The following is a 23,815-nucleotide window of genomic DNA, read 5'->3' as shown; positions in this document are numbered from 1 at the left end:
GACGGGTGGCGGAAGCCGAAAATGGGATCTCCACGATCGCAGACCGGATGAATAATTGGAAACGGCAGATTGAGAAGATGCCAAATAAAATGGATGATCTGGAAAACGGGGGTCGGCGTAAAAAAAACAAAAAAAAAAACATGAAAACGGTGGGCCTGCCGGAGAGCTCGGGGGGCTCTACACCGCTCGTCAAATTCCTCCAGTCAGTGCTACCGAAATGGCTAGATTTTCCCTCGGACAAAATTATAGACATTGCACGGGCCCATCGATCACCGGGTCCTGCTCCCGGCCCCGATGACCAGCCTGGATTCCTGCGCTTCCGCCCGACGAAGAGGAGATCCTACAGGGCTGCGCTGTATCGCCTACAAAACTGGGAGCCGGCTCTTTTTCTAGCAGGACCTCTAGGCGGAGGTCATGGAGAACCGACGGGAGTCTGGGGCGGTGAGAAACCTGCCAGGATCACAACGGGTCCCAATCCTACTGGGAGAGGGAGGAGGGAAGTCAGTTGAACTGGCAGCCCAGTATGTGATCTCCTGTCACAGCCTGAGGAACAGTGAGTCTGTCTCCCAATAATGCTCCATCTGTCTACAGTATATGTCAATATTTTATGATATGTCTTTGTTGTAAATGTCTGTAATATGTCTGTAGATCTTATTTTACTTTTATTTTTTTTTGTTTGATGTTAATTTCATTATTTTTATTTGCTTTGGCGACACTGATTGTATCCATCGGTCATGCTAATACAGCACCTTGAATTGAAGTCCCTTGCCGACAGGAATATGTACCAGACTTCGCTGTATTCATAACGGCAAAGCTACATCTGTTTTTTTTTTTGCCCGCTTCTGTGAAGGACTTTTTGGACAATATCGAAGACTGATATACTTCACATTACTTTTTTTGGGAATCGGTGGAATAAGGTAAACGGAGAAGAGAAGTTGGACTTCAGGCACGTTTATGTGCGCTGTCATTCAAACAGAGAAAATTGTAATGGTATAGACTCGAAAAGATCTTAAGTACTGCACCATAATTAGCTGTATTAATATTTTCCAGTTTCTTTAAAAATGGTCATTTGCAGGTGTAATCGTCCTAATTTTATAGTACTATTGCTATTATTATCATTATTTATTATTATGGTGTTATTTGGTATTACTCAAGTATTTCAGTATTTAGTGTGTTATTTCGGCCCGAGTTTTGTTTCACACTTTTTTTTGCTCGTGTGAGGTGGGAGCGGGTTCTGCTTCTGCTGCAGATATTCCGATGTGTTCACTGTTCACATCTCTACTGATCTACTTACTGATCGGGCTCGGTGACCTGTTCAGATGGTTCGGGATGGGTGGTGGGGGGGTAATTTTTTCTTGTTTCTTTTATTCTTTTCTTGATTTATTTTTCACTCAGGTTTGCAGCATCATTGAAGTGTTTTTTTTATGTATAGCGTAAGGTATCGGAGTGTTTTAGACTTTTCTATAATTGTCAATGACAAGTTCACTTAAGTTCATTACTCATCTCCCGCGCCTGCTCCCTGTTCCAGCCCCCCTTTTCGGCTCCCCCTTAAAAGCCAGACGCTGACGCTAATCAGGGCTCTGCATTGGTCTCCAAAAAAAATCCGATGCCCAGGGAGGCTCGGTTATAGATCGCAGAAATGCTCATTTTTTCACCCCTGGTAGGGGTAAGGGTTAGCATTCACACTCTACTCAGACAATGTTTAAGCTCAGCGCTGGATTATGGGGCCAAAGTCAGGTTTAGGATGAGTGATTTTTTTCCTCCTATTTGAAGATTTTGCCCTGCATCGGAGTGGTGTCCTATCCAGGGTGTATCCTGCTCTGCGCCCATCGCCCCCGCTCCCCCGTGTCTCCCCTGTGGCCCGGAATCGGATGTACTGTAGTGTTTACAGAATGATGCATGGAAAAAACCAGCAATGCAGCAATGCGATGGATTTCAGTGCTGAAATTGCTGACAGCTGATTTTTGGTTGGAATAATTATATGGCAATTCTAATTATATAATAATTCTGCCACATCCTGCTTGCGGTGGTGTAAGCAGAGGTCTGTTTTTGTACAGTGAACCCGCACTCTGTGTGAGACAGGGAAGCAGCAGGCGGTGTGCACATGTTGCAGGTCGACAGTCCAGAGTCTCCAACCCAGCACCTAGGCTCTGTAGTCATAGAGTATCAGTTCCATGACTGGTCTTCGCTGGGGATGCCTCTGAATTGTGGGTGGGAAATTCCACTCTGCTCATGCAGTTTAACACACTGGGTTTTTTTTTTGCTACTGTACTAAATATAGGTAGCCTAAAATAAATGATGCAATCTTCATTTTTTACGCCAAGAAAAACACTTCCTGGTTGCCTTTCTTCCTCGAACTCGGCACCTGACTGAAGACTCTTCGTCTCGAGTTAGTGATCAGGGCAAAAAAAAATACACTGTGTTCATTTGTCGAGTTGAGACGCAAGAAACGCCGCTTTGTATGCGATTCAGGTTATATACGCATTTTGAAATAACAGAAAATTAAAAAATGAATGGAATTAAACGAAAGTAAAACTTGTTACTCCTTGAACAAGTTTAGAAGTGAGCCCTTCTCTGTGAAGGATTGATCGGTGCTCTATCGTCATTCACAAAATCGCCTTTCATTCGCGATGGGGAGCCTGCTCTTGTGTCGGTCTTTACTTTTCCTTGTGCTCCGCTGCGCTACTTCAGGTGAGGAAAACCGTTGCCATCTCCCTGTGGGAAGTGTGCAGATAGACACATTGCAGCTGCTTGCTTGTTTAGACTGGAACAGGAACAAAACAGAAGCACAGTTTTGTCAGTTGTTTTGTGCGAGAGATTTATTTGTATTATGCTGCACTCAGCTCCCTCATCAATGCCAAAATCCACGCAGGGCGTGTTTATTTAGGAGTTTCACAAGTTTCCTGCGCGGTTTCGCCCGATCGCTGCACTCATACTGAACGAGGTGCTTACGGTAACAGCCGGGGAGACACGTTTGTAAGAAACTATGAGATTTTGGTATTTGCATATTTGTTTTTAATTGCGCAGTCGTTTTTTTTTGTAAAGACGTGTGAATGATGTTTTATTAATTGCTGACTGAGGCGGGGAGGCGCGAAATAGCGGCGTGTTGGTGCGGGTGGAGGGGGGACGAGCCTTGGAGGAAAACCCGGCTGTGATAAAGAGGCTGGATTGGGGTTATGAAGCGCCACCAAATTCAGCAAGAATGGAGGCGCGACACCATGATTTAGAGGTTCGGAATGATTCTCTCTGTAATAAAGAGAGAAGTAGCTGGGTCACCTCCTAAATTTCAGCTACAGGACCTTGAGCCTGTGGCCAGGTACCAGTCTGGGCGAGGTTATACAAGTACTGATAGGTCCGGAATAGCGCAGGGTGCATCTTGAAAAATAAAGACTCTCTCTGGGTAAGCTGAGTGCTTTGCAAACAGTTTCAACCTGAAGACAGCTCTCACACCATCTCCTGGCACTGCCCAGAGGGGGGACAGGCTGTGGAGCAGGACTGATCTAGGGTGACTTCTGTAACCGTGCACGTCGGCCAGCTGAGTGTATCTGACTGAGGCTTTCATGTTCACTGCAGCTGGGACCCCTAGCTCTGCAGTTATAAACCTAGGGCCTTAACCTCCCCGTTCATGTCGAGCCCAGACAAGGAGACTGATAGTTTCTCACTGAGCCTGAAGCTCACTTTTTCACTTGTGCAGCCTCTTTTCAAAACCCCTCTCTCCAAAGAGGTTTCAAAACGCCCTTTTTCGTTTTCTTCCGGTTTGCTCACACGGGTGTTCTGCCTCTGAGGTCAGACCTGTAGGAACAGGATAGTGGCTGTGTTGTATTCGACCTCTACAGGCCACAGGCCTTGGTGGGAGATTAACACAATTAAGAGACCATAAACGGGAGGAGCCTGGTTTTCAAGAGAGCAGGGCTCATGAACTGCAGCACTGAGGGAGTGTCTTTTACAGCATTTCAGAAATAATAGCTTCTTTCAAAATTAGCATCTGCTTTTTCAACCTGTACACCAGGTGTGGAGTTTGCATATAACCCAAAGCGTCATGATTTTCTTTAAATGTGAATGCAAAAATATTGGATTGATTACAGATTTTCACTTTGCTCATAAAGCCTCCCTGTGTCTATTTCTGGCAGTGGTGATTTAATTCACTTGTAGAATAGTATACACCTGGAGAGCAGCTGACATGGTTCGTTATGTTTGCCAGCGATGAAGTGATAAAGTTGTTATCTCCAGTGTCAGACTAAAATCAGACGAGCTGGGTGAATGTGCATCTCAGAGGTGTCTGCTTTCATTTGGAAGGAGCTTTCATGACAGTAACCCTCTGTCCCACCTTTGTTTGTCAGTGATGCATTCAAAAACTAATTTTCGTTAAAACAAGCACTTCCTTTTTGTGTAATTTGTGCATTCTTCACTCAAGAGCTGCCTTTCCTGTATGCACACCAGCAGTTCGTTCTCCTGGTGAAAGGCAGAGGGGCATTCCCAGTTAGATGCTGTGACCTTTTCAATGCATGATCTGCTTACATGTGAAAGCAATGACTCATTCACTATTTCTTTACTGAATAGCTTAGCACTGCTACCACGGCAGAATAAATAAGCATTCAAGTGCAAAAGCATTGTCTTACTGTATCTGAAAAATCGATTAATTGTGTGTAGTCATATGCTCTCCACGTAAAAGACTGTGGTTTTTTTACTGATCCTTAATGCATTCTGTATTTCAACCAGCAGCTGTATCACCCTGCCACTCACAACCGGCAGGCCACTGCAGCTCAGCAGTTTGAGCCTGGTCGGTACCTGGATGGGAGACTCCTGGGAAAGCTAAGGCTGCTGCTGGAAGAGGTGTTAGTGGGGCCAGTAGGGGGCATTCACCCTGCAGTCTGTGTGGGTCCAATTGCCCCAGTATAGTGACAAGGACACTGTACTTTAAAAAGGTGCTGTCCTTCTGATGAGAAATAAAAATAGGTCCTGACTCTCATTAAAAATCTCAGGGTGTTTCTCGAAAAGAGTAGGGGTGTTACCCTGGAGTCCTGGACAAATTTTCTCCTGGCCTTCACCAGTCATGGCCTCCTAATAATCCCCATCTCTGAACTAGCTTCATCCCTCTGCTTTCCTCCCTACTGCCCTCCGCCCTCCTCCCTCCTCCCTCCTCCCTACTGGTGTGTGGGGAGAGTTCTGGTGTGTATCATCCAGGTGGGGCTGCACACTGGTGGTGGTGGATGGGATCCCCATTACCTGTAAAGAGCTTTCAGTGGAGTGTCCAGAAAAGCGCGATATAAGCGTAAGGAATAATAATAATATGTCTCAGCGCCTCAAGACAGGCAAACTGAGTGACGTGATGTTCCCCGAGCTGCACTTCCCAGTTCCGCACAGAGACGAAAGGAAAAAAAAGTCTCATGGTTGATAAATACATCAGCACAATGTCTTTATTGTCTTAGTCTCTACTTTATTCAGTATAAAATCTAAAAATCAGTAAAAAATAAAAGTAAACTATTATGTAAAACTACTTTAAAAATGAAACTGAATGTAAAGAAATTGTAAATTAAAACTTTTAAGTAGTTTTAACATTCAATTTATAAACAAAACAGTCAACAAGTAGCAATAATCTAAAAGCCTAAGTAAGGAAATATATACTGTAAATGTGTGGCATCGCATAGCGTCAGGGACAATATTATTTTCATGTGGTGTATTTCATGTGGTATCTCATAATTATGACAAAGGAAATTATCTCGTAATTGCTAGATACCAATGGTCATGTGGGCGTATGAACATCCTGTATCATGTTGTGCACTGACAGCACCTAGCACCTAGAAGCTACCGAGAGCCCAGCTGGACAGTGGTCAGTGTTGGTGACCGAGTCCAGCGCTGCAGTCATGATGACATTACAGTTTGTAGCTCATGTGAACACGGTCGTTATAACCAGGAGGAACTTGTATAACTCAGACCCATCCTTGAATGATTTAAGAGCGTACCAGGTGGTTTCATTTTGTGAAATGTATAGTAAGTGTTTCCATTTGTACCACAGAAGGTGCAATACTCCAACTCAAACTGAAAATGTAAATTGCACAGGGGGGATTCAAGGCCTTAATAACTCTGAGGGGGAAAAAACACACTTTTTTCCTCAATCACCCCTACCCTCCAGCAACATCCTTTGCTTACAGAATGGAGTATTTTCAATATACGGTAACATTTTCACTTGTGCAATAACTGCATCCGCTTTGGATCCGAGTTTATGAATTTGTGCTAGAGGGGAATAATTTAACAACGAGGCCTTGTCTTCCTAGGTGGGTTCGAAGCAAGTCCTGTGGTGATACAGAAGACGTGTGAGGAGATGAGCAAGGGGGACGTGTATGTGATCGGGACGGAGGAGGAGGCTGGCATGAGCCTGGACTCCTGTGACCAAGACTGGTCTTCTGTGTCGGTAAGACAGGAAGAGGAGAGAGACGGGGGAGAACGAGGAGTGTTGCAGGGGGGATGATGCCAGATGGGTTCAGATAGATAGATCACTTCGTTGGCCAAGTGAGTTTTCACTTGCAAGGAATTTGACTTGGTGAGTCGCTCATACACTATACACTTACAGACATACCATATAGACATAGACACATAACACATGATATTGTAGCTTCAATTTCAGAAATTGAAGGAAAAATATACAGTATATTGCACTTCAAGACTGTGTCAGAACTCTACCTACAGTACGTGTGATAACCATATACATATATATAGATATTTGAAAATGATAAATAAACTGTCCATAATAAATATTCATATACAGATAATAATATTATTAATGCAAGTAGTGCTGTGGTTGTAAAGTAAGTAATCAATATTCAATTTTGATAATACAATTTAAGTCATGTTCAGTGATTAATAGGGGTGATTAATGAGAGTCACTGCTGAAGAAAAAAGCTGTTTTTGTGTCTTGTGCTCCCGGTGCCAACTGATCTAAATCTTTTCCCTGATGGGAGACATTGAAAACTATGATGGCCAGGGTGAGAGGAGTCAGCAATGATCCTGCCAGCACGCGTCTGGGTCCTGGAGGGTAGGCAGGTCTCAGCCTGTGATCCTCTCAGCTGTCCTAATGACATGCTGGAGTCTGTTCTTGTCCTGTGTGGTGGCAGAGCCGAACCAGACAGTTATGGAAAGGGTAAGGATGGACTCAATAAGAGCTGTATAGAACTGGATCATCCTTTCCTGCAACAGATCGAATGCTTTTAATTATCTCAGGAAGTAAATCCTTTGCTGAGCTTTCTTGGCGATGTTGACTTCCCATTTGAGATCATGAGAAATTGTGGTACCCAGGAACCTAAAAGACAGAACCCTGGTGATTGCTGAGCCTTGAATGAATATTGGAGGAAGAGTTGGGGTGCGTCTCCTCAAGTCTACTATCATCTCCACAGTTTTTTGGGTATTAAGTTCCAGCTTGTGTTGAGAGCACCAGTCTACCAGCTGATTCTGTCTGTATGTAGCCTCATCACCTTTATGAATAAGACCGATCAGTGTCGTATCCTCTGCAAACTGGAGGAGTTTCACAGAACAGGCATTTGAGGTACAGTCATTGGTGTAGAGGGAAGAAAGCAGATGTGAGAGCACACAACCATTCTATATTGAAGATTTTTGTGTTTGACGTGTGCTTACACTGTCTACTGTCTGTCAGGAAATTCGGAATCCACCGACGGATGTGTTCTGGCACAGTCAGCTGGGAGAGCTTAGCCTGTAGGAGCTCTGGAATAATAGTGTTAAAGGCAGAGCTGAAATCTACTAATAAAATCCTGGTGTAGGTCCTTGGATGGTCCAGATGTTGAAAGCCCATATTGACTGTGTCATCCACAGGTCTATTGGCTCTGTAAGCCAACTGCAAGGGGTCCAGCAGGGGATCTGTGATGCTTTTAATGTGGGCTAGCACGAGCCTTTCATTGGTTTTCATGACTGCAGAAGTCAGTGCAACCGGTCTGTAATCATTTAGATCCTTGATCTGGGACTTCGTCGGAATAGGTACGATGGTGAAACTTTTAAATCAAGCAGGAACAGTGCAAAGATCCAGTGACTCATTGAAAATGTCTGTAAAAAGTGGTGCTAGTTGATCTGCACAGTACTTTAATGAAGTAGGAGAAACAGAGCCTTCCTGGGTTTCTTCAGTGACCTCTCTTTTTTTACAATCCTTCTGCTTCCAGGTCGTTTCAAAAATGGGATCTTGCAGTGTTCCTTTAAATCCTGAGAAGACCGTTCATTTGAAATACATATATCTCCAAAGATGTTTTTAAAGAATTCCACGCTAAAACACACAAGTATCTACAGAAGCTTCGTGGGTTGTCACATCTGAAGAGGCTCAACAGCTAAAATATGATTTTTTAATTTCCTTTTACCTTTCAGCATGGAATTCCTGTTCCTGTGCAGCTCACACACTGACGGCTCCCCGCTTGAACCCGTGTTTATAAGTTATCCACTGCAGACACAATTAACCCATGACTTTATTATTGCATTCAGCAGAACAAAAACCTTCCATTCATACAGTAGGTACATGAGCTTGATCCCCTGGTTTTTCACTAGGTGCATCTGAACCTTTAACACCTGCGAAGAGCTGCAGACTGAACCTGGTCGAACAACTCCTGTTTTGCAGGCCTTAGAGAACAACTCCATTCAGTTGGCTTATTTTCAGAACTCCACTGCAGAATTCATGAGCCCAGTGGTGCAGCTGTCTCAGCGCAAGATTGTCCTGGATTCGTGCGTCAGCATCGCCCTGCACCTCGAGTGCAGCAAGGTGAGCAGTTTCCATGCTGTAGAGCCACCTGCCCATGTCCAGCAGGATCTGAGCTGCTCATTGCTCCATCATACTCATTAAGGCCTAGGTCTTGCTGTATGAGTGCAACTGGCTATACACAGTTCTTCCAAGACAAAACAAAAACAAATGACTTTTTTTTCTGTTACAGAATGAGTACTTTTTCCGCTTTCTGGGTAAGTGAGAAAACTCCCCTGCTTGCCATGGTACAGTATGTCCATTGGCAGGTCTGCCTGTCAGACTGCAGTCTCTGAACATTGGCTTTGTTCGTCTGGTCGGGTTCGTGTGCTCTCTGCCCCAAACAGGACCTCAGCGTTCATGAGCAGCGCTGGCGAGCAGAAATAGCTGAATATTTTTAATTGACAAGCTCTAGGGGAATTTGTTAGAATGAAGTTTCACAATAGCATAAAGATTTGCCTTCTTTCTATCCATGTGGAGTACTTTGTGTGATGTTTTTCTTGCATCAGTAGGGTGGTCTATTAAGAAATGTATACAGTAGAAAGCAAAGGTTTGTTTGGGAAGGAACAGCTTCAGTCTTTATGGCAATAATTCGTTTTCAATCTAATACCTTTGTTCATCTTTCTCCTCTTCTCTTCTGTTAGTCACTGAAGAGCCCAAAAGCAAACGACGCTTTCTTGGTAAGTTATAGATTTCAAGATGTTAATCTTCAGAAGTGTATCCTTCTAATAATTCTTGAATAAAATTGTGTATCACATACAGGAGGGGGCTTGCGGCATCCCTGCCACACTAGGTTTGTATGGCTAATGGAAGTGAAACCCTTCAAAAGCACTGGAGCCCCCTGCACATCTAATATGCCTTTGTGTGTTTTGTGTGCACTTTACCATTTGTAATGTCTGTTTATCCAGGGTGTTTGTGCAGGTCTGGGAAGTCTGGAAAAGTATGGAACTAAAAGTGGCTGATTTTTAGACCTGGAAGAGTTTGGAAAACGAGACATAAGTTTGCAAAAAGTATAGAAAGCCAGATAATTTTCACAGTGTAAAGCAAAGTCTAGCTTTTAGCTGTATTGTAGCTATAGCCTCCATTTAAATATTAGATCGTGATAAAATACATCGTAGCCTTCATGCTGAAGCAGAGCAAATTTGTGAACTGCAGTACAGAATTCTGACCTTGTTTACAGAAACAATAAATTCTTTGATTTGTTGCACACGGCTTTGGCTGTTACTAATGTTGCGAACTTACATGTACTTCAGTAAAGTAAAATTTGCACAAATTGTGTTCTCTGACTCATCAACTTGTTTGCATTGATCATTTTTAATGTTATGCACTGTTACCCTCAATACCTAAACTTAAAGGGGTTTGTTTTCTCACACGCTGTTAATTTTCTGTTCAAAGCAGCAAAATAAAATGGGAAACTGATGGGAAAACTCACTATGGACATTTTTTTCTGTCCATTTAGCAAGCATGAGCAAGCTGGGGTCTGCAAAAAGTCAAATTCCTAATACAAGAAATTGTATATGACCAATAAAGTGATCTTTAAAAAAAAGTCTACAGTAAAGAAAGAAAAGAGAGGAGAAAGAGGATGCACTGTGCAGGCCAGGAGAGTGAGAGCGCATCAGAGCCCTGGGGTGAGCACACCAGGCTCCCTCCTGCTGCTCCACGCACCGCCTGCTCTTCGTGTAGATAATGCAGACTTTATTATGGCACCCTTTGGAGGTTTTTTCATGTCCATCAAGTCGCTTTTATATATTCTGCCTTGCATAACCTGGAAAGGGGGTGTGTATTTTAAGTTGTTTTTTTTAAAGTTTGTTCCTGCTATATCTGTTTCAATCTTAAAAGGGACAGAAGTGGAAGATTGCACCCCAGTTGCGAAATAGCATCAGTAGACCTGGCTCACAATCAGGAGAGAGAGGTCATATTTAACAGTTATCTCCCTGACATAAAAGACACTTCAAGTTAAATTCAATGAATGCATGATGATATATATAATGTTAATGCGTGAATGTCTCATGCTGTGCTTTGTCATGTTTAATGTTGTTATGGGAATTGTCGTTATTCTCTCCAGGTTTGTGGGTTGCTGGTGTGGTTGCTGTTCTGCTCATTATTGGAGTGCTGTCCTTGGTCGCATTCAACAAGTTCAGACAGGCAGGGTGAGTACTGATGGAAGGACATGAATGGAAAAGGCAACAGGAAAGAACATGCAGTAATTGGTGTAATTGTACAAACGAGTAGGGTCATTCCTCCAGGCTATCTGGGTTACTTGCTATAAGCTAATTGTTCTGAAGCCCTCTGGCAACCAATTCTTTAAAGAAGCTTGTCCATACTAAAGCAATAACTTCAGGAGCCTGCATCCTTCCAGGGCTGGTGTCACGATCGTAATCCCTCCTCTTAAGGGCGCTCTGGCTCTTTCTTATTTCTCTAATTACGTGCACCTGCCCCCATTCCTGCCCCTCCTTATTTAAGCCGGGCGCTCTCGCTACTCTGGACTCTGCACTGGAAGATGGACGCCCAGAGGCCTGCCTACCACCAAGTCACCCTACGCCTGTGGCTTGAGGGCACAGGCCTCCTATCGGCGTCCTGACCTGCTGAGTCCGGGGCTCAGAGCGCCTGGCCTCGTCATCCTGTTTTTATTTTCCTGTCCCTGTACTGGGTAGGAACTGGACACAGGCAGACCTGGCTGAGCAGAGAGGACAGGCTCAGTGACCACAGCCTGGCCATAGGAACTGGACACAGGCAGACCTGGCTGCACAGAGAGGACAGGCCCAGTGACCACAGCCTGGCCATAGAAACTGGACACAGGCAGACCTGGCTGAACAGAGAGGACAGGCTCAGTGACCACAGCCTGGCCATAGGAACTGGACACAGGCAGACCTGGCTGCACAGAGAGGACAGGCCCAGTGACCACAGCCTGGCCATAGAAACTGGACACAGGCAGACCGGACAGGCTGTGCTCCCAGTGCCAAAAGGGAAAAGCACAGACAAAGATACACTTCCTACTGCACAGTGAGAAATACCTTGGGATTAGAGAAACATTCTTCCCTAAAATAACTAATCTAAATCTAGAATTCCCACACCTGCCAGAATCACAACAACTCCCAGTCCTACTGGGAAAGCAGGGAGGGAATTTAACTGGGCTGCATCCCACTGTGTTAGTATATTTCTGTCACAGCCTGAAGAACAGAGAGTCAGCTTGTCTCTCAGTAATAGTGTGTGAACTCCTGTCCCAGCCTGAGGAACAGACATGGAGCCTGTTAGATAGTAATGCTTTATTATCTGTCCAATGTTATTAAATGTAAATTGTTTTCGCTTTAGTAACAATGTAATTCACCAGCCATGCCAACCAAGCTCTTCGAATGTGAATGAGAAACAGAGGAGACGCTGAAAGAAGAACATCGTCACCCTTCTCTTTCTCTGTGCTGCTGCCATGTGAGAGGACCGTGTCCTGATCTTCCTTGGACACCAGATTCTGGCTCAGTAATCCGAACAGGATTGTAGGGATTTTGCAGTCCTGTTTGTTTGAGGAAAATCCTGTAGTGAGTTCCTCAGACTCAATACATTCTGTCCTAGTTTGAGGATGCCTCTGAAATGCATAATTCAGTATGCAAATATTATGTTTTTGATGAATGTTTTGTTATTTTGTCTATAAAAATATTTGTTCCATTGATCAATAAGGCGATACAGTGTCATGACTGCAAGCTTTATGGTAGCAAAATGTGAAAACTGTGCACAGGTCATACCTCATATTACAGTGGCCTCAATAGTATTTTCCTGTAAATGTGTGGCAAGTTGTTCCCTCTTCTCTCATTCTGACACCACACTAATCCAGGAAGAATGTACCCATGTAACCCTGTTCAACATTTGCTGAGTAGCTGGGTGTTTTTTTTTATTAAGTTATTTATTTGCTCTTCTTTTTAAAATAATATAGTACTGTAATTCACCGCTTTAACTGTGCAGCAAGTTGGGCCTTCCCTTGGTCACAGTGTGAGTAAAACACAGGTATTGGTTATGGCTGGGAGATGTAAGTCGCCCTCTTCACAGCAGCCTGTATAGATACAGCAGTAGGGGTAGGCTGCCTTTTGCAACACCAGATAAACACCAACAGAGTCAGACGCTCTTCTGCTCCTGCAGACGTAGTATTGTACTGAAACTGTCAAATGAGTTCCTTGCAGAATGGGGACGTTTCATGTTCTAGCCTGTTAAAGTGGAGAGAAGTTGCCACGAAGAATAAAATATTCATCTTAGTCAAATTTAACTTTATTACAGGTTTTTTTTACACATACAGTAATTTATGTGGAAACAAAATTTCATCGGGTCACTTTAGATTCATGCTGTATGTATTCTAGGTGCGGAGTTTTGACATGATGAATATTCAGTGGTGGTTGCAAACACTCATGAGAAGAATCTGGGGAAACTCTTGAGGAAGACGGAAGTGATGCAGAGAGATACTTGGCAGGTCAATGCACACAGCTTCTCACACGTGATCATATTTTAGTTCCCTTTGTTATCTACTGTTACACAGAGCCCTGCACTGCGGTGTTTACTTGTGGCTGCTTAGTCTCTCTCCAGCCAGTGTGGTGCAAAACTGCCGTGCTCAAAATCATCAAGAAATGTCAGTTTGTAGGGAAGCTTCTTGAGCATTTCAGGACCAGTATATACTGTATTTAGGAAGTATCCTTTGGGTTCTTCATACAGATTACCATATATGTATTAAACTGTATGCCCAGTTTAATTGCAACATACATGTTCTGTAAATATTCTACGTTTTGTGCAACTTCAGAGTACACACAGGAAATCCCACAAATGTGTTTTTAGGACAAAGTGTATTTTGCTGTCGAGTAAAAACAGGAAAGAGACAAATGATCAAAGGGTGCCTGCTAGTATTGTTGTGAATTTGATCAATAAAATTTGATTTGATTTGCTGATTAACTTTACTCAGGCATTAAGTTTGTGATATTAGGGAAGAAGCATTCAACTCTGATGCACCATTGTTAAGAAGCTTCCATAACAATGTCCACAGCATAAATATAGGGACTAGAAGATGAGAGAGAGGCAGAAAACGGAGGAGAAAATAGAAAAAAGAGAAGAAGGAACATTATGAGCATCATCCATCATCCTCCTCTTCCTCAAAAGCTTGCATTGTGCAAAGGATTTTGGATAGGTAATCTGATAGGTATTATATCTGATACATCTAGAGCTTGCTTATCTTATATTAGGAAATTCCAATTCCATTTATTGTGAAACCTGCATGGTTTAGGGGCACCAATTTGAAGCACTAGGGCAAAGCCCTAAGAACTCATCTAGAGACTACAGGAAATGAATGACAAGGGTATGTTGATAGGGTATTCCTTTATTTTCCTGGAATTGTCCCCCAGGACAAAACTATCATGATTCATTTACTGTTTGTACTTATCAGGAAAAAGTGACATTATTTTGGGTGCAGTGATTTTTAAATGTGGGCAAAACATTTGGAACTCTAACACCTACATTGGTCATTCCTTTGCAATTGTAATTCGTACCCTCTGTAATTTCTTAGCATTTTTACAAGCAGGTATTGTTTTTTAAGACTTGAGTCGAATTTGGGACTTTTACCAAAAAGTGGTTCTCGACTAAATGTCCACGTCTGCGCAAAAAACGCGCCCCTTTCAGTGCGGAATCTCCCCTTCTTTAGGAGTTTCAAAATGCCCGCCTTCATCTTCCCATCATGCCATTCTTTACATTCAAATAGATTTTTACCCTTCTTCCCCACACAACGTGGGGGCCTCATCTGAGCTCTCGGGGGCCTGATATCACCGGGTCAATGGCAACGAACCTGCCGAGTCAGGTTCTCCCCAGGTGCTCGCTGAATCGCCTCGAAAAAAGGGAGGCCAGCTGATCCTGATCACAGCACGGCACCAAACATGAAACTGTGGTTCTGCCACCTTTCCCGTGCGAGCCAGAGTCTCTCCTGCTACTGTACTAAACTGCCGAGTCTCTATAGCGAGAGGTGTACCCAGTGCCGTATTTTGAGGGCTGCAGTTGTTGCTTTGGGTTCGCTGCAATAGAGGAGATTTTCAGTGCGGAGCCGGGGATTAATTTCAGCAGCAAAAAAAAAAATCGCTGCAATAGATATTAAGCCAGCGAGCAGAGCTGCACGCTAGCCACGGGACGATCCCCCGTTAACACGCTGCTTTTCCTACATTGCAACTGACCCACTAGGACTTCTCAGCAGAAAGCAGCAATATAACCCCACCGGAGAACACCCGCATCGGCCGGCGACATGCGCTCAAGCTCCCGGCTTGTGTCTCCTCGCTGCCACGTAAGAGGGGTGGAGGGGGTGTAACATCTGCGCTCCACCCCGTCACTGAAACTTCACAAAGCAGCCGACTGAGAGACGGAAACTTCACGAACTGCTGGCGGTTTGACACAAATCACACTGTTTTAACCCTTTGTCATCAAGTGAGGCGTCGCCTCTAACCCTTGTTATTGATAGTAAATAAAACTGTTAATACACCACAAAACATCACAAAAAGCACACCACGAATACTAGTAATAAGACGACTGCTGCAGGTAAAAATTGACACCAGGGTTAAGCAGTTGTGATTATTTGTTCTGCACGGAAGGTGAGGAAGGTTTGTTTTGTTTCAGAATGTAATGACGGAGTTCTCTGCAAACAAGAGAAAGTTCTCATTCATAAAATCTTGAAATGTCACGAAAGCAAGACTGAAGGTTTATTTGCTAATCTGTGCGACGTTATTTCTCATGGCCAGTCCCCCCCCCCTCGGATACGGCTCGCGTTTCGGCTTCACGAAGCTCCGCAGCCGTGGAGACCCCCCGGGGCTAGTCGGATTCAGAGCTGAGTTGGATTTGGAGGGCTGCGTTCCGGGCCGCTGTTGCCCCTCCTCTGCAACCACTCCAGCTGCGGAGGCAGAAGACTAGAGACGACACGTCCGCTCGCCGACTCGCCCGCCGTTCCTCCCGAGACTCGCCCGACCCGCTCGGTCCGCCCGCCGACTCGCAGCCCAGCCGCTCTGCCTTCTCCCCCCCGCCCAGCGACCATGACCTCCGCGAAGCAGAGGACCAAAGCCAACGCCGGCGACAAGAGCTCCCCTCCGCCGCCTGATGACGTGGCGAAGCGCAACCCCAAGGCGGCCAAAGGGGTCAGCAGCCCGGCCGGCCCGGGGCTCCTGGGCCGGGCGCTGACCGCCGCCTTTTACCTGGCGCTGGTGGCGGCGGCGGCGGGACTCGCCGGCTTCTACCTGCAGAGAGTCCGGGACGAGCTGAGCCAGGCCAGCCGCAGGCAGGAGGCGGCGGCGGCCAGAACCGAGGAGCTGGCGAAGACGGTGGAGGCTGTCCTGCAGCAGGTAAGCACCCCACCCCGCTCCCCCCAGACTCCTGCCCCCGCGTCCCGACGGGTACTGGCTGAAGGGGGCACCGCGGGGGGACAGGCGGGTTGGATCAGGTCCGAACCAAACAAGAGGTCGCTTGAGGTGATCAGTCATCTGGGGAACGTGGGAGAGAGAGAGCTCGGACGCGAATTGAGGATTTTGAGAAATGCGTAAAAAAAAAGTGAAGCCTACTGAAATGTATACCGGTATTAATTGTTCCGGTATCTGCAAAGTGGAATCTGTGCAATTTATAAAATAACCCGAGTTAAACATTCACTGAGTTAATGTGCGTTAAGTACTGTGTTTTAAACTGACTTCTGAGTAACTGGAGGAGTGCGGGCTGGTCGGTATCCGATTTCCCTCGTCTGCATCACAGCAAGTCCAGGGATCTATTAGATTTACGCGTCGAAATACAATACACAACAAACCTCTCGGGTGTCTGGATTGTTACTGTATAAAAGGGATATATATATATAATCATTCATTAGGCGGCTGGAAGAGGTCCTTGGATCGATTACCTACTGCCTACCGAACCGGCTACACGGCACGACCAGCCCCTCTCGTCTCTGAACTGTGTTTTAATCGACCAGTGCGATACGTAATCACTCTTAATTTCACATCTTCTTCTTGTATCCCCAGAGAAGGCTTGTGGATTTTCTATCTGTGGCACTAATATCATTATTACTCCCGTCTGTCTTCCCTAAAATCGCGGTGGAAAAAGCGAGCTCGTGGAAGCGACCGAGGGACGGTGAAAACGCGTGTGCAGAGGGAGGGGGGGTATCGGTATAACTCGTGCTGACTGTGGTCTTGAACTGATTTCGTTAGCAATGCGCTGAAGAGAGCGCACTGCAGAGACAGACAAGGCTCGTCGTTAAAACGACGCGTTCTTTTTAATGGAGTTCAAATGATTACAGGGGGGTGAAAGACGTTTTCTGCTGGAAGAAATGAGTGTATCGAGTAGTGTGTCTTCACCGTCGGGTTCAAGGGCTGTGACCTGGTGCGGTTCTGAATGCGTCAGAGAGAGAATAAATCGAGGTGGGGATGGCTGACTCAACTCTGTAGGTACCATAGTCCTTCCTGGTTATCTTATCTCAGACATTGGGGAAAAAGGGCTGCGATAACATAATGTATTTCTCTGCATCTCTCAGAGGAGCAGGGTTGATACGCTCTATTGTCCTGACTAAATATCCACTCCAGGCTCGTTTAGGCTCCTGCCTTAAAGCCCCCTTAACTCATTGAGAGGAGTTTCTCACTCCTCCATGTGACCTGTGTAGAGAGGCTGCAGTGAATTCCCCCCAATGTGTTAAGAGCTTTGAGATCCTTTTGGGTGAAAAGCGTTATATAAGGTTGCAAGGAATGATTATTATTATGATTGTTGCTCAAAGCCAGGAAGTAAGATCTCAGCCAAACCACAGTGCCGGCATCACATTTCAGACAACTTTCTGAACAGTACATTAGCAGTGACCTCGCATCTCTGCACCAGATTAATGGTTACAAAACAGTCTTCCAGTATGAAAGTGTAAGAAGCATGCAACAATTCATTGCACTCACAAATCTGAAGTTAAAACAACGTGAAGTTAAAGCCTGCTGGAACTGTAGATCTTTTACCAGGAATGGCGAAAGCCTGCACTATTTCTGTAATGTTTTATAATCCTCCTGTCACATTCCGCTGTTCTCTGCGTGTCAGCGCTGAGGTTTGGTGTGGCAGGGGTTCCCCTGGACCCACAAGGCCTGCACTCAGCTTAGCTGTCATGTGGTGGAAGCCAGTACTCTGGCTTCTTTCAGGGAAGAAGCTGGGTGAGATCTCGGGATCAAGAAATGAGACTAATTAGCTAATTAACAGGCTAGATGAGCTGAGGGGCCTCTTCTCTTTTGTAATCTTCCATTGTTGTTTTTTTTTTTGTTTTTGCAAAATGCCAAAATGCTAAGACTTCACAGGACCGTTGGGATCCAAGTGCTTGCTGGTCAGGCACAGGCTTGCTGAATGCCCGCTGCCCGCTGCGGTCTGGGATGCCACGCAGTAACAGGCTCTTTGTCATTGCAGGTGGACACCATGAGGCTCACGGTCGGCAGCTTCGAGTCCTCTTTAAAGGACAGCCAGAGCGAGCTGGACAAGACCAACCGGGCCGTGAGGAAGGGCGAGGCGGAGACGCGCCGGATCGAGGAGGTCCTCCACAAGCTGCAGAACGAGATCCTGAAGGACCTGTCGGACGGCATTCGGGACGTGAAGGAGGCCCGGGAGAGAGACTTCTCTTCCCTGGAAAAGACCGTGGAGGAGAGACTGACGGAGCTCACGAAGTCCATTAACGACAACGTCGTGGCGTTCACCGAAGTGCAGGGCGAAACGCAGAACGAGGTGCAGACCCTCAGGGAGAAGGTGCAGGCCGTTGAAGGCCTGAGCGCGCTGAAGCACGAGCTTCTGGCCGTCTCTACGGCGGTGGCGGACCTCCGCACCAGCAGCGAAGGTAAAGTCGAGGTGGCAGAGTCCTTGAAGGCGCAGGTAAGCTCTCTGGAGGAACAGCTTCAGACGAGGACCAGGGAGGCGGAGTCCACTGTCCAGGAGATGGAGGAGGTGAAGGCCACAGTGCAGGTCACGACCAGCTCCCTCAGGGAGTCCCTGTCTGCCACTGAGGCCGTCCTCCAGTCTCTGTCGGGACAGGTCAAGACCCTGGAGGACGGCCTCCAGGAGGCCACAGCCACCCTTCGAGCCTTGGAGCAAAACCTGCAGGCTAAAACCGACAGCGCTGCTCAGGGCAGAGAAGACTGGGAGCTCAGGTTAAAAACTGTAGAGGAGAACGCAGAGTCTCTCATCGCCTCCGCCACTGAGCAGTCAGAAAAGCTGGAATCCCTCCTGTCCAAGTACGACTCGCACGAAAGCGCCCTGGCCACGCTGAGCCGGGACCTGCAGACGCTCAGGCCCTCTGGCTCAGAAGCGGAGGACCCCGACGTGCTCAGCACCGTGAGGAAGATAACAGAGGCACAGGAGGCCTTCAGCAGCGATATCAGCGTGCTGAAGAACAGTCTGGACGAGCTCCAAAATGCAGTCGCCGTGCTAGACAGCGCACAAAAAGAGCTGTCATCCCTGGACGAGGGCCAGAAACAACAGGCCGTGGAGCACGGGCAAAGACTGGCGACGCTGGAGGAGGCCATGAAGGGGCAGACAGTGGCGGACAGCGTCGGGGACCTGCAGGCCGCTGTCAGCCAGGCCAAGAATGACCTGCAAATGCTGAGGACTGCAGTGGACAGTCTCGTGGCCTACTCAGTAAAGATTGAAGCGAACGAGAAGGACATCGGGTCCCTCAAGACTCTCATGGATGAAACTAAAGCTTCTGTGGAGGCACTTTCCATTAAACTAGAGTTAGTCCAGGAGAAGGTCTAGTACAGCCCTAGGGCTTCCCTGCCACACACATTTAAAGTAGCATTAGATGGTGGACTACTGTTGTTTGAATTGAAGCCACGCATTCGGACTGCACTGTAGGTTTGTTTCTGCCGCATTGTCTGAAAGGAATGTTTCTCAACATGCAGAGCCACTGCAAAGAGCTGCAGGATGAGCTCAGGTACAGGGCCTTAGTAACCAACAAAATGAGATGAGTTTGCAGGCTGTGTACCAAAATTTTCTAACAAAATAAAGTTTTACCACAAAACCTGTTTTGCATAATCGGCCACCGTTATGTCTTTAGCACTCTGGGTACTGCTGCCCCGTCCTGGTGAACCTGCAGGTCTTCAGTGAAAATCGGCTCTACACGGGCTGAATTAGTGTCATTGGACAGATTTAGCAGGTTCTCCCAGATCTCCCAGTTCTCCCAGACACACTGGCCCTGCAGGATTGGATAGCCCTGTCCTGCGGCACCACTGTTTGGTTTTGTTCTAGCTTAGCTGCGCTCTGAATCCCCACTGCTTACCGACGCTTTTTCATTGATCTTGATGCTTAGACTTTTGGTTGACTTGTTTCTGGACTCAGTCCTCAAACTCAGTCACTCCGAAGTGCTTCAAAAATACTTCAAGTTCAACTTTTCAACATTTACCTTAATGACTGACAGACAGACTACAGGACCGGGGCTGGGAAGCGCTGGGATAGAGACGGTGTTCCTACGGACCGGTGCTGGGAAGCGCTGGGATAGAGACGGTGTTCCTACAGGACCGGGGCTGGGAAGCGCTGGGATAGAGACGGTGTTCCTAAAGGACCAGGGCTGGGAAGTGCTGGGATAGAGACGGTGTTCCTATGGGACTGGGGCTGGGATAGAGACGGTGTTCCTACAGGACCAGGGCTGGGAATCGCTGGGATAGAGACGGTGTTCCTACGGGACCGGTGCTGGGAAGCGCTGGGATAGAGACGGTGTTCCTACGGGACTGGGGCTGGGAAGCGCTGGGACAGAGACGGTGTTCCTACGGGACTGGGGCTGGGAAGTGCTGGGATTGAGACGGTGTTCCTACGGGACCGGTGCTGGGAAGCGCTGGGACAGAGACGGTGTTCCTACAGGACTGGGGCTGGGAAGCGCTGGGATAGAGACGGTGTTCCTACGGGACTGGGGCTGGGAAGCGCTGGGATAGAGATGGTGTTCCTACTGGACTGGGGCTGAGAAGCGCTGGGATAGAGACGGTGTTCCTACAGGACCAGGGCTGGGAAGTGCTGGGATAGAGACGGTGTTCCTATGGGACCGGGGCTGGGATAGAGACGGTGTTCCTACAGGACCAGGGCTGGGAATCGCTGGGATAGAAACGGTGTTCCTACGGGACCGGTGCTGGGAAGCGCTGGGATAGACGGTGTTCCTACGGGACTGGGGCTGGGAAGCGCTGGGACAGAGATGGTGTTCCTACAGGACCAGGGCTGGGAAGTGCTGGGATAGAGACGGTGTTCCTACAGGACCAGGGCTGGGAATCGCTGGGATAGAGACGGTGTTCCTACGGGACTGGGGCTGGGAAGCGCTGGGACAGAGACGGTGTTCATACGGGACTGGGGCTGGGAAGTGCTGGGATTGAGACGGTGTTCCTACGGGACCGGTGCTGGGAAGCGCTGGGACAGAGACGGTGTTCCTACGGGACTGGGGCTGGGAAGCGCTGGGATAGAGATAGGTGTTCCTACTGGACCGGGGCTGGGAAGCGCTGGGATAGAGACGGTGTTTCTGCGGGACTGGGAAGCGCTGGGATAAAGACGGTGTTCCTACAGGACCGGGGCTGGGAAGCGCTGGGATAGAGACGGTGTTCCTACAGGACCGGGGCTGGGAAGCGCTGGGATAGAGACAGTGTTCCTACAGGACCGGGGCTGGGGTAGCTCAAGAGTAGCTCATATTCCTTTTATCATCTTTGGAAGGTACCATGCCAAAATGGGACCATTTAGGCCTGGGGTCCCCACCCCCAGTCCTAGAGAGCCCCAGTCCAGCAGGGCCGTCCAGTCTTGGTCCTGGAGGGGCAGTGTCTGTAGCTGGGGTGTCCAGTCCTGGTCCTGGAGGGGCAGCGTGTCTGTAGCTGGGGTGTCCAGTCCTGGTCCTGGAGGGGCAGCGTGTCTGTAGCTGGGGTGTCCAGTCTCGGTCCTGAAGGGGCAGCGTGTCTGTAGCTGGGGTGTCTAGTCCTGGTCCTGGAGGGACAGTGTGTCTGTAGCTGGGGTGTCCAGTCTCGGTCCTGGAGGGGCAGTGTGTCTGTAGCTGGGGTGTCCAGTCCTGGTCCTGGAGGGGCAGTGTGTCTGTAGCTGGGGTGTCCAGTCCTGGTCCTGGAGGGTTGGTGTAGCTGTAGGTTTTTCAGCCATCTTGGCTTTTAGCACTATAATCAGATCATTTTGGCTTAATTGGATCAGTTTAATCTTCCAGTTCTTAAGGTGTTGTCAATTTAAAGCAAAAAACAGCAGACACACAAGTCTCCCAGTGTAGCGGAGCTAGTCCGGACATGGTGACGTCATCGTCCTCCCTGCGCGTAGCAGGGACCTCGGCTTCCTGGGCTGGGGGAGGTCTCCTTTAGCTCATGCGGCTGGTACCCTGTTGCGTTACACCAGAGACCCGGGTTCGCGCCCCAGGTGTGCGGGACGGAACGGGCAGCAGAGGGCACGACACCACGCGGAACCGCGACGATCACACCAGGACTAGACAACCTTTTTTTCTAAAGTATTTTGCATTATAATTATTAAGATATTTACATCTCATTCCAGTCCAAATACATCTCCAAGTCATGCTCCTATTCACGCAGTCCAGTGGCATAACAACTTTTCAGATCAAGCTGCGGAACAGCTCATGGCCAGTGTACTCTCTCCTACAGCCAAGACTTGTACAGCCAGGGCATTCGAGGAGGCCCATGGGGGGGAGCGATGTCGTGGGAGGTGACAGCCGCTGAGTGTGTGTCTAATGACTGCAGTGCTACGTGGCAGGCGGGCGGAGAGGAACCTGGGGCGATCGCTGTACACGGCGACAGAGGAAGTTCGTTCTGGGTGTGGTACCCCAAAAGCAGAATCCCGATTAGTCAAGTCACAGCACCTCTCCTTGCTGAGAACAGTGGGCTGCTGAGAGCCCTGTGTCAGGACAGGCTGCACAGCAATGACATGCGACACGTACACAACCGTAGTGTGCTTGTTGGCATCGCTTCACAACCTGGATTCACCGTACAATAATGAAAGAGCTGACATTTGAAACACATGGTAAACTACATTTTTCATCAATCATGTTTTAACATTTGTATTCTGTATTTTTTATATTTATTCATCCATAATGCCCAAGGGGGTTCCTTGTGTAACCCATTTCGCTGTTTTCATTAAGGCCATTTTCAGTAAAGCCCAACAGAGATGTACATCAGAGTGCAGAATCTCAGCTGTATTATTTTCACTTTAATATCACAGGATAATCATAGGAATGAATTTCACCTCTCTACCCTTCTCACACAGAAGTTCTGGGGATTTGAATATCAGTCTAGAACAGTCAAGGAAAATCCAGAAAAAAAAACTTTCCATCTACTCTTTTACAAACAATTTCCAAGTTCTTCCATTCACATAATGTTCGTGAATCATCGTTTGGTTTGAATTTAGGGGCAGAGCAACATCCTGCAGTGGGGGGAGAAATGTTTCCTGTCTTCTGAGTTAAGGCACCTCAAGCAGACAGAGCCTGTCTACAACAGGAAGTTGTTGCTAATACTCCTGCCAGAGGCCAACATTCAGTCTCAGGTCGGTGCCGAACAAGCTCGACTGCTCTCAGACTGGGGCAGTGGGGAAGCTGAAGGCTGAGAGGGGGGACTGGTGTTCTGGACTGAGACCTTGAAGGCTGTAGGTTTGAAACCCAGGCGTGGCCCTTCTGCTGTACCCCCAGTCGATGGATATAAATGTGTCTTTGGATAAAAGTGTCTGCCAAATTACTGAATCAATAAAGCTGCCTATACTCTTGGTGCAAGTCATTTCCTTTTCCAAAACACTGAAATGTCTATAAGAAATGTATGTAAGAGAAAGTTCCCCTCCCACTCCCATTCAAATCAGAAATCTGAATACAGTACAGTACGGCCATTCAGAAATCACATTCTGAATGGGACGAAGATACTCCTGCCAATAATCTGAAGTGAAAAGAACATACAGTACTAACCACTGCCTGCATTATATGGGTCTCTCGTTGTACCAACGGACACACTTGACTGCTTACTGCAGTAGTAGGTGAGAACTTGCTTCAGGTCCGCGAAACGTGAAGTCTTCAGACGAGAGAAGGCCAGTCTGTCCACCTAGCTTGTCTGGAAGTGAGAAGCTAAATGAGGGTCCTAT

General features: G+C 47.2%; 2 protein-coding genes across 2 annotated transcripts; both read left to right on the top strand.

The window, feature by feature from the left end:
* Positions 1-2,385: 2,385 nt before the first annotated feature.
* On the top strand, positions 2,386-12,299 carry LOC148829966 (uncharacterized). The gene is made up of 7 exons (XM_088923921.1): positions 2,386-2,691; positions 6,276-6,412; positions 8,612-8,752; positions 8,922-8,946; positions 9,373-9,408; positions 10,794-10,878; positions 12,041-12,299. The coding sequence occupies exons 1-7, from the start codon at positions 2,631-2,633 to the stop codon at positions 12,108-12,110; spliced, it is 555 nt and encodes a 184-aa protein (XP_088780047.1). The 5' UTR covers positions 2,386-2,630; the 3' UTR covers positions 12,111-12,299.
* A 3,463-nt stretch (positions 12,300-15,762) lies between these two features.
* On the top strand, positions 15,763-19,700 carry ckap4 (cytoskeleton associated protein 4). Its single transcript, XM_088924240.1, has 2 exons — positions 15,763-16,068; positions 18,137-19,700. The coding sequence occupies exons 1-2, from the start codon at positions 15,763-15,765 to the stop codon at positions 19,469-19,471; spliced, it is 1,641 nt and encodes a 546-aa protein (XP_088780366.1). The 3' UTR covers positions 19,472-19,700.
* Positions 19,701-23,815: the final 4,115 nt, after the last annotated feature.

The sequence above is a fragment of the Atractosteus spatula genome, chromosome 8 (assembly GCF_055471065.1).
Source record: "Atractosteus spatula isolate fAtrSpa1 chromosome 8, fAtrSpa1.hap1, whole genome shotgun sequence".
Taxonomy (NCBI): domain Eukaryota; kingdom Metazoa; phylum Chordata; class Actinopteri; order Semionotiformes; family Lepisosteidae; genus Atractosteus; species Atractosteus spatula.
Note: the sequence above shows the minus strand (reverse complement) of the source record. Positions and strands in the feature narration are given on the sequence as shown.

Bases quoted from the DNA above. Each gene is read 5' to 3' on its own strand.
- LOC148829966 (XM_088923921.1), top strand. From the start codon at position 2,631: ATGGGGAGCCTGCTCTTGTGTCGGTCTTTACTTTTCCTTGTGCTCCGC. The intron at 8,753-8,921 runs GTGAGCAGTTTC...TTTCTGTTACAG, and splicing joins TGCACCTCGAGTGCAGCAAG to AATGAGTACTTTTTCCGCTT. The intron at 8,947-9,372 runs GTAAGTGAGAAA...CTCTTCTGTTAG, and splicing joins GTACTTTTTCCGCTTTCTGG to TCACTGAAGAGCCCAAAAGC.
- ckap4 (XM_088924240.1), top strand. From the start codon at position 15,763: ATGACCTCCGCGAAGCAGAGGACCAAAGCCAACGCCGGCGACAAGAGC. The intron at 16,069-18,136 runs GTAAGCACCCCA...TTGTCATTGCAG, and splicing joins TGGAGGCTGTCCTGCAGCAG to GTGGACACCATGAGGCTCAC.